This window comes from Monodon monoceros, unplaced genomic scaffold, assembly GCF_005190385.1.
Source record: "Monodon monoceros isolate NGI ecotype Baffin Bay Population unplaced genomic scaffold, NGI_Narwhal_1 Super_Scaffold_20, whole genome shotgun sequence".
Classification (NCBI taxonomy): Eukaryota; Metazoa; Chordata; class Mammalia; order Artiodactyla; family Monodontidae; genus Monodon; species Monodon monoceros.
Genome location: NW_021703777.1, coordinates 1569747 through 1582505, shown reverse-complemented (window position 1 = coordinate 1582505; position 12759 = coordinate 1569747). Strand labels below are relative to the sequence as shown.

The window sequence follows — 12759 nt, the reverse complement described above, 5'->3', positions numbered from 1 at the left end:
CTCTCTTAACAGCTCAAAAGAACTGAATTTTAAATTTCCACTTCAAAATATCAAAATTTAGGACAACACGATAGACCACACGATCAGGACCTGTATATTGCATACAGGTAATGGTTCGTGTGACGTGCCAGCACTACTGGGGACGCCCTGCTCTTGCTAAGTGAAGCCAGGGAGAAGGTCATCGCTGATCCTTGCCGGGTCCTTCACGGGCCCTGGGGAAACAACCTGCTGCTCAAGCACCGCTCCGAAACGCTCCCTGCAAACGCCGAGGCTGCACCCACGCGCTCGATTGGGCGCCCTGGGAAACAGGCAGGAGCCCACCTGGTCCACGATGTCGTTGACTTTGTCCCGCTCACAGTCCAGGATGACCCGCCGCTCCTTCTTTAGCTCCAGATCCTGGAAGAGCGAGCGGTAGGTCTCATCTTTCTTGTCATTGTTGATGTTCCCCACGTTGATAGCAGTCACTTGCCACTTCTTTTCGGCAGCGGAATCCAGCACCGCCTGCAGGGTGGACAAGCCTAGGAGAGCAGAGAGACAGGGGGGCTGACGGCAAGGCTCGACTAACGGAGAAGCGCGCTGCGAAACTGACACGCATCTGGAAGGCTGCTACTTTTCTGCAACGAAGGGATGCTGACGCCTCTAAAGAGCGGCAGCTACGATCCTTAGCAACACCCACTCGTTGCCACTTCGCATCAGGAGCTCTTTCCTCTACCTGGGAAAACTGTACCCCCTTCATTCGGGCTTCTCAGCTGTTTTCTTTTGGACATTACCAAAGTGTGATGTTTTAATACCTCTGGGGTTTGGGGGGTTTTGTTTGTTTGGCCACACCGTGCAGCTTGAGGGATGTTAGTTCCCCAAACAGGAATTGACCCCGTGCCCTCCGCAGTGAAAACGCCCAGTCCTAACAACTGGACCGCCAAGAAATTCCCCACCTCTGGTTTTAATGAAATCAAAGGACATCCATTCTTTCTTGTATAGAATAGAAAAAAATATTTCTTTATATATGACACACTATCATTTCACATTATTATCCTGAAGACGGTGAGTCTATTTTCAGTGAGATGAATCTAGGTGGGCTATGCGAGTATGAAAACCAGTCATCTCTGAAGCTGCTCGATTTCCTCCTATCGTTTTCTGGTCGGCAGTTGTTGTTATTTTTTTTTTTTTTCCTCAGCCTCTGTTATATCATTTTTGTTACTGGGACTAATCCTGTAGAAATTAAATGTTCACCTATTAACCACATGGTAGCAGTTAGTTTTCTCGTACACATTGGTTACACTTACTTAACTTCCCAAATGTGAGACCACTTTACTCGTCATTAGTAACTTTGTTTATAGCATCATACGACTTAGGTCATATCGAAAACTGTATTTTTGTTTTTAATTGGTCACACATTGCCTCATATGTAGGATTGGGAGGGAAAACAACTTGGGAACATCTTTCCTAAAGTTAATGCTGCAGTTTAGCACTTGGAAAACTAGTATATAGACTTGTCTTCCATGTCACTTCAACTCTTCACAGCCAACCCAAATTCATCATTTCTATGAATAGCTTAATGAACAACAAAAATCAAGGCTCCAAAAAGAATTCAGAACTCATCACATCATCTTCTTTATTGCAGAAAGACAAGAATATTGGACCCTTTTTACCCATAAAATCTGGGGTTTCCCTAATGTGAACACATGACTCTAGAAGCTTAATTCATGTTCTAAACTTTATTGAAATCTATTTACGACAGCAAAAAGTGTGCGTATTCTAAATGTTGTTGAAAATTACCTGAGCCTGGAAAATATCATTAAAATTCTCATTGATTCCATATTGCCAAGCGTATATAAGATGAGCCTAGAGCACCTTGTGACCCCCCAAAGCAGGGAGCTCTCCAAAACTATCAACCTCGTGTCAAAAGACCCAGGAGCAAATGTGATGAGAAGCACTTTAAACAGAGATGACGCAGTTGGAGTAGCAATAAAAATAATAACTGCAAAAGGCTTAGATACATACATTTTTTAATCCATAGATTAGTAATGACATTTAAGAAAAGTATTTGATTGCCTTTGATGGATGCTAAGGAGCCAAGCTATTATTTTGAAATCTGGTAAAGAAAGGTAAAGAAACAAGCATTTTCCCACCTTTCCTATATGAACTCTACTCAGGGTAATAGTTCATTAAGGGATGGGTTTTTTGGAAAAACTCCAGCTAATAAATGATGAACAAATATAGATTCAGAATTATAACCAATGTTGTAACACCTTGTGAATTAATGAATCAAGGCAAGAATCGTTAACTGCTGCTAACAAAACAAAAAGAGAGATGCGTAGAGAGATGCGTAGAAGTATCCCCATTTGAAGATGCCTTCAAATGGGGATACTCAACACCACCTATGAAATATTCATGCCAAGAAGTGAACATGAATCTCAGCAAGCATCTAGACCTAATTACCCTTTTATAACGAATATATGGCAAAGAGTAATATGTTAATCAAAGTCCAGACTGTGGGAAGCTCTACATTACCTTATAAAAGCCTAAAGAGATATGTTAACCAACTGGATATGTGGACCTCACTTTTATCCTAATTCAAACAAACTGTGAAAAAAAAAAAAAGATGATGCTAGTAATGAATTACTGTTAACTTGTCTATATACGATAATGATACTGTAGTTATATTTAAACCAAGAGAATTGTTCTTTCAAAATATAAACTGAAATATTTACGGCTGAAATAACAGGATGTCAGCTATTTGCTCAAAATAATTGTCAGGGGCTTCCCTGGTGGCGCAGTGGCTGAGAATCTGCCTGCCAATGCAGGGGACACGGGTTCGAGCCCTGGTCTGGGAAGATCCCACATGCCGCAGAGCAACTAGGCCCGTGAGCCACAACTACTGAGCCTGTGCGTCTGGAGCCTGTGCTCCACAACAAGAGAGGCCGCAATAGTGAGAGGCCCGCACACCGCGATGAAGAGTGGCCCCCGCTTGCCGCAACTAGAGAAAGCCCTCGCACAGAAACAAAGACCCAACACAGCCAAAACTAAAATAAATTGTTAAAAATAAATAAATAATAATAATTGTCAGGAGCAGGATAGAGATAAAGCAAGTTTCCTCTTACCCTTCACTAATAAAGCTGGCTTAAGTGTCCTTTCAGGTCTTCTTCAGGACACATTATTCTGTCCATGTTTTTATTTTAAATATTTCATAATGAAAATTGAAAATAATTTACTTTTATTTCAAACTGAAAAGTCGAACGATAAATTAAACTTGAAATGAATTTTGTGGGGTTTTTTTGGGCAAAACGACAAAATTAGTTTCCTCCATCCAGTCTTGTAACAAAAAATACAGGGTACTCAAGGATTACTCAAGGGATAACTTAAACAGAGACCACATGCCATTGTAAAAAATCTATTAATGATAAAACTTCTTTTAAAAACTTCACAGATCACCTATGATTTCCGTTCACTGTAAGTAAATTAAATCCTTCCAGGATGCATTCCAAGTCCTTTTCCTGTTTTTCATCATCAGTGAAGACAGAACCAAAGTTGATCACCACGATCAACTCAACAGCTATCAATGTGCTTGAAAACACTTATTAAGTTTATTCAGTTTTTTTTCCAAGTAGGAAAAAAAGCTAATTTTCTAAACCTTTTTCACTGTCAAAGGTCCTACTTTGCCACATTCCAGTCATGATGTGACTCTTCCTTGTCACCTCTTTAAAACAACACATCCATGGGTGGTGTTCTGCATACTACATATTACCATACAGCACTTATACGTGAGCTTCCTTTCTTCTAGGTAATCAATCATTTTGTATTGCTTTCATTTAACTATGAACTTAACCACATACTAAGTTAAAGTTTCAAGTGGTGACGCTCTTGATATTCTGTCCTATCCTTTAACATATATAACAAGAAATTTTAAATATAAATGCCAATGTGTAAATGAATCTCAAGTGATATTTCTAAACTTAACATTTATTGGCAGTTCACCTTGTCCAAAATATGGAGAGGATATATATATAAAATCAATAAAAATGCATTTAAATAAATAGCTGATTCAAACTCATCCATTTTATGTATCAAAAAATAACTCACAGTTGGTGTGGATTCTGTTATGAAAACTCTTAGAATTAATATTTTGTAACCTATGAAACCTAAAAAAAAATACATCCATTTATTAAGATGCTAAACTGCCCAAGTGGTACGTAATCAGACGTTGAATTTAGTTTCATCAGAAGACATTGAATATTATTCAGTTGTCTCCTAAGGACAGCCAGAAATAACTCACCAACCACGGCACGATCTGTCTCACATTTTGAAGAGACTGCTGTCCCATGCTTATTAATCAATATTCTCCGATTTGTTTTTTTTTTAGTAGTAGCAACTGACTCTCTCAAATACTTTCTCAACTTGATCTGCCCCTTTCCTACAGCTAAGAGTTTTCTATTATGTCTGGTTAGTTTAAAATTAATAGATCATTTTAAAATTTAAAAAAATCACTGAAAATGCACATCACAAATAGTAGGGTGAAATTAAATTATTCATACACAACACAAACTGATGCTCTTAGCCTCTTGGTAACATATTCCAATTAGGAGAGAAAGTATTACCTCTTTCCCTTCCACACAAACTAGCCTAGAAGTATCTTTATAAATACACTCATCCCTTAATTCAGAATATAAACTTGTATGGACACTGGGAATTCTATGTAAGTATCGGTTTGTTTAAAAACATTAGTAGCTGGTTATTCAACTCTAATATCTGTACCACTAAATCAGGACATTTAAATCCTGGTTTAATTTCTTATTATTTTATTGCTTATGACAGAGAGAACTTGAGATATACCGTTGTTCATCTACAAATAGAAAAAAATTGGAAAATTAACTGCTCTTTCTAAGAAATATATTTAAAATATATTCTGAAAAACCTCAAGAAGGGCTTCCCTGGTGGCGCAGTGGTTGAGAGTCCGCCTGCCGATGCAGGGGACGCGGGTTTGCGCCCCGGTCCGGGAAGATCCCACATGCCGCGGAGCGGCTGGGCCCGTGAGCCATGGCCGCTGAGCCTGCGCGTCCGGAGCCTGTGCTCCGCAACGGGAGAGGCCACAGCAGTGAGAGGCCCGCGTACCGCAAAAGAAAAATAAAAATCCTCAAGAATATGACAGGAGTATAAAATTAAGTTCTACACTCTACTAAATGCTCAGACTTCTGGATAAAATAAAGAATAGCTAAAGTACTGCTACTTACTTCTGTATTATGTTACTTCTTCGAGTGCCTCATTGTTGCTGGACTAGTTACAGCTGTACACCCTATTTCTAAGCTGACACTCTCGCTAAAATTCTCTCCAAGAACCGTCAGTAGTTCACAGTCACATCTTAAGCTACTGCTCCTAAGCCTGTGACAAAATTACAGAAAAACCTTCAGCCCTGAAACAGGTGAAGCCTAAATGCCTTAGTTTGCACGTTAATAGGTGGGATTAAGATTGACTACTGCATACAGGTATATTTCATTCAGACCACGTCTTTCTTCTTGAAAATATTTTTTGTTCCATTTAAAATTCACAGCCCTTATTCATCTTTCAGGCACAGAAATTAATATTTTATGATCACTAAATCACAGCAGCACGCCTAGGCCAGGTTAGATTAACATATATTTCCCTCATTGGCTTTCTCAGGAACATCATAAAAGCAATGTATAATCTGGAAGCATTTTTATTCTAGGCATGATGCCTTTTTTGGAACTGGAATCAATGTGCCTTTCCTTCAGGGGACAAATAGTGTGGTTCAAAGTTAAAACCAAGTTATAAAAGCATTAGTTCTGGTTTTACCAACTGTCTACAGAAATGTATGACCTTACCTTATTAACATTGATGCAATAAATAAAAACCACATTTTGATTAAGTCCTGGTTCAAATGTAGTACATGTGAATCCCAAGACAAACCTATATTGAATGCATTAACATAGGCAACCCCATGACTCTATATCTCCAATGTGTTGAAGATCCATCTACCTACTCTCCCTGCCATCTACCTCCTCTCTCTGGAACTTTTAGGAAGGGTGTTGGGTTATCCATTGAGGAGTGCCAGGCTGCTGCCACATGACTTGGATAAAGAGAAGACACCAGCATTCCTAAAGGGTCACATGGCACCAAGTGAACAGTTTCAGCAGTCCTCTCACCGGTAAACTTGAACTAGTCAAAAGCCTATACAAAGATCAGGATGTATCCATGTCTTCCCTTGTCTACAACTGGGATGTAGTCTCCTGGACTTGCTGCTCGGCCTTTGGATGGATAGTTGGAGTCAGGAAAGGTTTCACTGGCAGTCCTAGTTAAAAGCAGCGCAAAGAAGAAGCATAGAAAAACTGTGTCCTTTTCATCTAGCTTGTATTCAGTGCAGAACGTTGGACAGCCATTCTCGTGCTTGGGCTATTCGAAAGAACATCAATTCATATATTTAGAAATTAAAATTTAACATGTTTACCTGATCCAGACTCTCAGAAAATTAGAGATTATTAAAAACAAATCCTTACGGTCAAGGACCTGGAAAGAGTGCCATATCAAAAACAGACAGAACTCTTTGAAATTGAGGCACATGGAGACATAACTTGAAAGATCAAATCACGGAGCCTATTTTTAAGAGCACTCATAATATAGTAAGGGCACACAGATTCATTCTCAAGTCGTGTAACACAAAAACAAGGAGGTGCTTCCTTAAGGTCTAAGAGAAGTGGGTTAAGGACCATAGGGGGGAAAAGAGTTCGTGTGATAAATGTATGAATAAACGTTTTAAAATGTGATATGACAGCAAAGCTCTAACAACTGTAATTGGTAAGAAAAAAATCAGAGAGCAAACACGCCGTTTCCACGAGTCAAGTAAAACATTACATAAGGGTCTTCTGCCAGTATTTTGAGTCTTACACATTTATCTCTGAAAATAGATTCGGATGAAAAGCCAGTGTGATACTCTTCATATTAAAACATGAGTATCCATTTGAAAATATCTTGAAAATGTATCCATAATGTCAGTTCTGGCTTTAATATATAATTACTTAATGTTATCACTGTAATGTTGACCTCTCCACAGATGCACCCGAACTCAAATCAGTTTGTATAATTTAATGACTGGAGATTATCGCATCATTTCAATTTCATTTAATAGTCATAAAGTGTTAATAAAATCATTGAAGATGTGTCAGGTTCTTTTCGCAAGTACATAAGGCCATCCACCATCATCCGATCCATAGTGACGCTGAAGTGTGTCCCTAAAGTGAAAACACCGCCTTGCACCTAGTCAAAGAGTAGAGAGAATTCACCTCTGATCCTTCAATTTAGCAAGCAAGATCCAGGTTCTAATACCATCTCGAACTTAAAATACACAGATGCTCGACTCATTCATTTATTAATGCTATTTATCGACATCAACTCTGTGCTAGCATTATGTTAAGTGCTGTATGTACAGTTAGGTGTAGTGGGTACTGCCAGGGCATTGCCTTCCTGGGCTTAGAGCCAGATCTTAAATGAAAAGAATAAAGCTTAGTCTGTGTGATTAAAACAGTCCCTAGAATATACCGGGAGCTCACTTCTTGGGTGAAAGAATGAACATCAATATTAATTATACCTTGTGATAAGTACTATGTAGGGAAAGAAGAGATTGCTTTGAGAGAAGATAACAATATGAAATGCACCTCTGAGGGAATGTTATATAAACTAAGACCTGAAGGAGAAAAATTTAGAAGTCTGTGCAGAGATTCAAGGTGAAAGAATTTGGTGCATCTGAGAAAGTAAAAGAATATTCGTGAGATGGGTTTAGCCTAGTGAGTGAGAAAGGCAGTGGTATAAGTGGGCAGGAACCAGATACTACAACACCTTACAGTCATGTTAAGAAATTCCAGTTTTATCCTCATTATAACGAGGAGCCACTGGAGTATTTTAAGCAAAGGAGCAAGGTCGTCAGTAAAGCATTTAAAAGCATTCAAAAAATAGAGCTACCATCTGACCCTGCAATCCCACTCCTGGGCTTATACCCAGAGGAAACCATAATTTGAAAAGATACACACACTTCAATACCCATTGCAACACTATTTACAACATGCAGGACATGGAAGCAACCTAAGTGTCCATCAACAGAAAACTGGATAAAGAGGATGTGGTACATATACACAATGGAATATTCCTCAGCCATAAAAAGGAATGAAATAATGCCATTTGCAGCAACATGGATGGACCCAGAGATTAGCATATTCAGCAAAGTAAGTCAGAAGAAGAAAGACAAATATATGCTATCACTTATACGTGGAATCTGAAAAGATAATACAAATGTACTTATTTACAAAACAGAAACAGACTCACAGACATAGAAAACAAACTTATGGTCACCAAAGGGGAAAGGTGGAGGGGAGGGATAAATTAGGATTGGGATTAACATGTACACACTACTATATATAAGATAGATAAACAACAAGGACCTACTATATAGCACGGGGAACTCTACTCAATACCTTGTAATAACCTATAATGGAAAAGAATCTGAAAAAGAATGGATATATGTATATTATAACTGAATCACTTTGCTGTACACCTGAAACTAACACAACATTGTAAGTCAACTATACCCCCATATAAAACAAAATTAAATTAAAAATAAATAAAAGCATTCAAAACTTCTGGCTCCTTTACGGAAAGTGTATTGAAGAGAAACAAGTACAGAAATGGAAGGATGAAGGATGAACACATGGGGCTGTCCTGGCCTGGAGTCATGACAATGACACAGAAAAGTGGCTAGAAGTAAAAGACGTTTAGATGGTAGAAATCCTATGAAGAGGAGACAAGAGTTAAGGAGGACGTAGCAGAGGGCAAGAGGAAGGTGATGATAAGCCCTGTATCTCATTTATCAGAAGGATGGGCAGAGGGCCATCCAGCACACCAGAATCCGTATTTACTCTCAGCTGATCTGTGTTTGAGTTTTTCACTCCCCATGTGTATAGCAAGGCTCTCCTTGTCAGAGCAGCAGGAAAGTTGTTGACAGTCTTTCTTCTCAGTGTCTATAGTGCTGACTGGCTTTTCCACAGAGCCTTCTCATTCTCAGGACTGGAGGCTGGGACAGGGAGTCAGACACCAGGCTGGAGCATGCTAGGCTGTGATTGCTGTAGCCAATGTCTCCAGACTGATCGTGGAGAGGGATGGCAGCTGGCTCCCCGCTTGGCCGCCCTCGCAGGTAAGCAAGGTGCCCTCTCCTGGTAGAAACAGGCTTCTGGTTTTCACTTGAACATTTAAAGCAAGTTGCTTCGTGGACAGGCTGGTATCTATTAGGTACTCTGGTAATGGTGGTTGTCAATACTTTTGAGTCTGTGGGTGGATACTCTCTCGAGAAAAATCATCTACGTTCATGGGCACAAAATGTTCATTCGATGTTATGAAGTACACAGACCCACTGAAGTTGAATCACAGACCCAGGAATGGTTAGAAATATCTGAAATTCTATGACACGTAAGTCAATCAGGTCCGCTAATACCAAACTTCACAACAAATGAAGCAGGAAACACAAAGGAAGGACCCTTACCCCTGAAATAAAAACTAGTAAAATGAGCCAAGACTCTATCTAATCCAAAGCGTCTCCTCGTAAATAGCTGTAGAAGAGCTGTGACAAAGCACAGGTCTGCTGTCAAAAGACCTGAGTTCAGCTGAACCACATGTGGGAAGCTGATGAAAAAATCAACTTCTCTGAGATTCAGGGATCTCATTCTAAAGCAGGGTTAATAACAACTGTCCCTGCCTGATAAAATCTTTGCATGTGGAAATATTTAATGTCTATACATTTCTGTAGACGTTCTTATTTATAGATTTATTCAAATCTTACTTAAACCAGTTTTCAAGGCCGTCACTTCACTGACCCTGGACTGGGAAGACAGTCATCCTAGGGTCTTAGCTGCTGGTACCAGAAAGTGCTTTGTGCATTACAACTGAACATTCGGGCATTGTGTGAACACAGTCTATCTCTGTAAATGGTACATCCACAACGTTTTTGCTTGTTTGTTTTACTCTAAATATGTTACCCAGGTTTTGAATTGCATTACTCATTTACACAGCATAATTAAGCCAAGTTACCCTTGGACTTCAACACACTTACATAGCCCTATAAAGTCACACTAAGTATCAAGTGTGGGCACTGAATTTGACCCATTACAAAGGGAGAAGGATATTGTCACTTACCTCTGTCACTGTCATAGAGGTATGCAAACTTATCCCATTGGTAGTACTCAATCAAGCTGAGAAGTGCTCCTTTGAGGTCTGGTCGCATCTGAATGACAAATGGATGGGTGCCATCTGTCGGGAAGCTGGGAGTGATGAAAGATACATGGAGCGTCCCACAGAATGACGTGATGGTGTTTACAGACTTCTTGTCATAAAATCCAAAAATTGCATATACTCCTCTTGAAAACTGGGAGCAGACTAGAAGAACAGGGGAAACAGAAAGGATAAATCATTGGAATTGGCATGCAATCACATGCATTTGCTTGAAAGTAAATGCCCTTTTGCATAAAATACAAAAGAATCAACATATTGAAAAATACAGAGAGTTGATATCAATAATTCATCAAATTTTTGAGCGCTTCTTTACTTAACACCCCACTTGAGGAATTCAAAGAATTATAAAGCATTAAAAAATAATTCTGGCTATGGGACTACATGAAACTTAAAAGCTTTTCCACAGTGACAGAAACTGTCAACAAGTTTGAAAAGGCAGCCTACTGAATGGGGGAGGAGATTTTCAAATCCTACATCTGATATGGGGTTAATATCCAATATGTACAAATAACTCGTACAACTCAACTTCAAAAACAAAAACAACCCAATTAAAAAATGGGCAGAAGACCTGAATAGACACTTTTCCCAAGAAGACATACAGATGGCCAACAGATACATGAAAAGATGCTGCACATCAATAATCATCAGGGAAATGCAAATCAAAACCGCAACGTGCTATCACCTCACACATTAGAATGGCTGTCATCCAAAAGACAACAAATAACACATGTTGGCAAGATATGGAGAAAGGGGAACCCTCGTGTACTGTCGGTGGAAATGGAAATTGGTGCAGCCACTACGGAAAACATTATAGAGGTTCCTCAAAAAATTAAAAATAGAACTACCGTACAATCCAGCAACTCCACTTCTGGGTATTTTTCTGAAGAATAAAAAAAAACACTAATAATGTACCCCAATGTTCATAGCAGCATTACTCACAGTAGCCAAGACATGGGAGCAACCTAAGTGCCCATCAATAGATGATGGGTAAAGAAGACGCAGTGTATGTACACAAGGGAATATTACTCAGGTATAAAAAGTAAAAAAGAAAAAAACTCTTGGATAGACCTAAAGGATATTGTGCTAAGTGAAATAAGTCAGGCAGAGAAGGCAAATCATGTATGCTTTTATTTCTATGCGGATTCTAAAAAACGGACCAACAAAAAAGAATAAACATAACAAAACAGAAACGGAGTCATAAATACAGAGGGCGAACAGATGGTCACCAGAGGGGAGGTGAGGGGGTGAGTGAAACAGGTGAGGGAGCTGGAGAGGGACAAACTTCCAGTTTCAGAATAAATCAGTCACGGGAATGAAACGTACGTTGTGGGGAATATAGTCAATAATACTGTGTATGGTGACAAACAGTAACTAGACCTATCTTGGTGATCATTTTGTAATATACAGAAATAACGAATTATGTTGTGCCCCAGGAAATAACAGTGCTGTTGGTCACTTACACTTCAAAAACAATACTGATGTGTATAAAATGGATGACTAATAAGAACCTGCTGTATAAAAAAATAAATAACATAAAATTAAAAAAAAAAAACCAACAAGCAAACTCATAGAAAAAGAGATCAGATTTGTAGTTATCAGAGGTGAAGGCTGGGGGAGAAGAAACTGGATGAAGGTAGTCAAAAGGTACGAAATTCCAGTTCTACATGATAAATAAGTACTAGGGATGCAATGTACCGCATGATAAATGTAATTAACACTGCTGAATGTTATATATGAGAGTAGTTAAGAAAGTAAATCCTAAGACTTCTCATCTGAAAGAAAAATTTTTGAATTTTTCTTTTATTTTGTATCTATATGAGATGAATGTTCACTAAACTTATTGTGATAATCATTTCATGATGTATGTAAGTCAAATCATTATGCTTCATGCCTTAAACTTATACAGTGCTGTATGTCAATTATAACTCAATAAAACTGGAAGAAGAAAAAGAATATATACACATTCTTATTTAACAAGCCATGTAAGTATAAACATATTTTAGGACAGCCCCATAAAAAAAAGAATACAAGTAAAAATCATTAGTTATAAAGAACAAACTGCAGTTACCTGGGATTTATACATATTCATAATAACTCATTCCTTGTATTATCTGATATTTTTTAAAGGCTTTATCGTGCTAATAATGCTTTTATATACAAGATCGGTGCGCTCATGAAAAGTTCTAATGCTGACCAAAACCTCTTTATGAGAAGATGGATGCAGGGCTGGCACCACACACAGAAACATGTCACCCAAAAGGGACATCTCTCACCCTGAGAAACGCAGTCAAGGAGCAATTGTGTGAAGCTCAGAACTCCTATTTTTTTAATCTTTCCCACGGACTTAACTCATCCCATGTGTTCTACTCCATGCAACACAAAGAATATTATCAAAATACTTTGGCATAGAATCATCATTCTTTAAAAAAAAAAAAAAAGACAATATTTTATTTGGAAGTCCCAATCACTCCCACA

The 12759-nt window shown here is 38.6% G+C and overlaps 1 protein-coding gene across 5 annotated transcripts in view; it reads right to left on the bottom strand.

The window, feature by feature from the left end:
• GRIA2 (glutamate ionotropic receptor AMPA type subunit 2) overlaps positions 1–12759 on the bottom strand; it is a 163829-nt gene that overhangs the window by 75879 nt on the left and 75191 nt on the right. For all 5 annotated transcript variants that reach the window (XM_029235121.1, XM_029235120.1, XM_029235122.1 and 2 more), the window contains exons 3-4: positions 10189–10428; positions 322–518 (exon numbers count right to left, since the gene is read on the bottom strand). In XM_029235121.1, coding sequence (XP_029090954.1) covers positions 322–518; positions 10189–10428 — 437 coding nt within the window. The remainder of the gene's footprint in view (positions 1–321; positions 519–10188; positions 10429–12759) is intronic.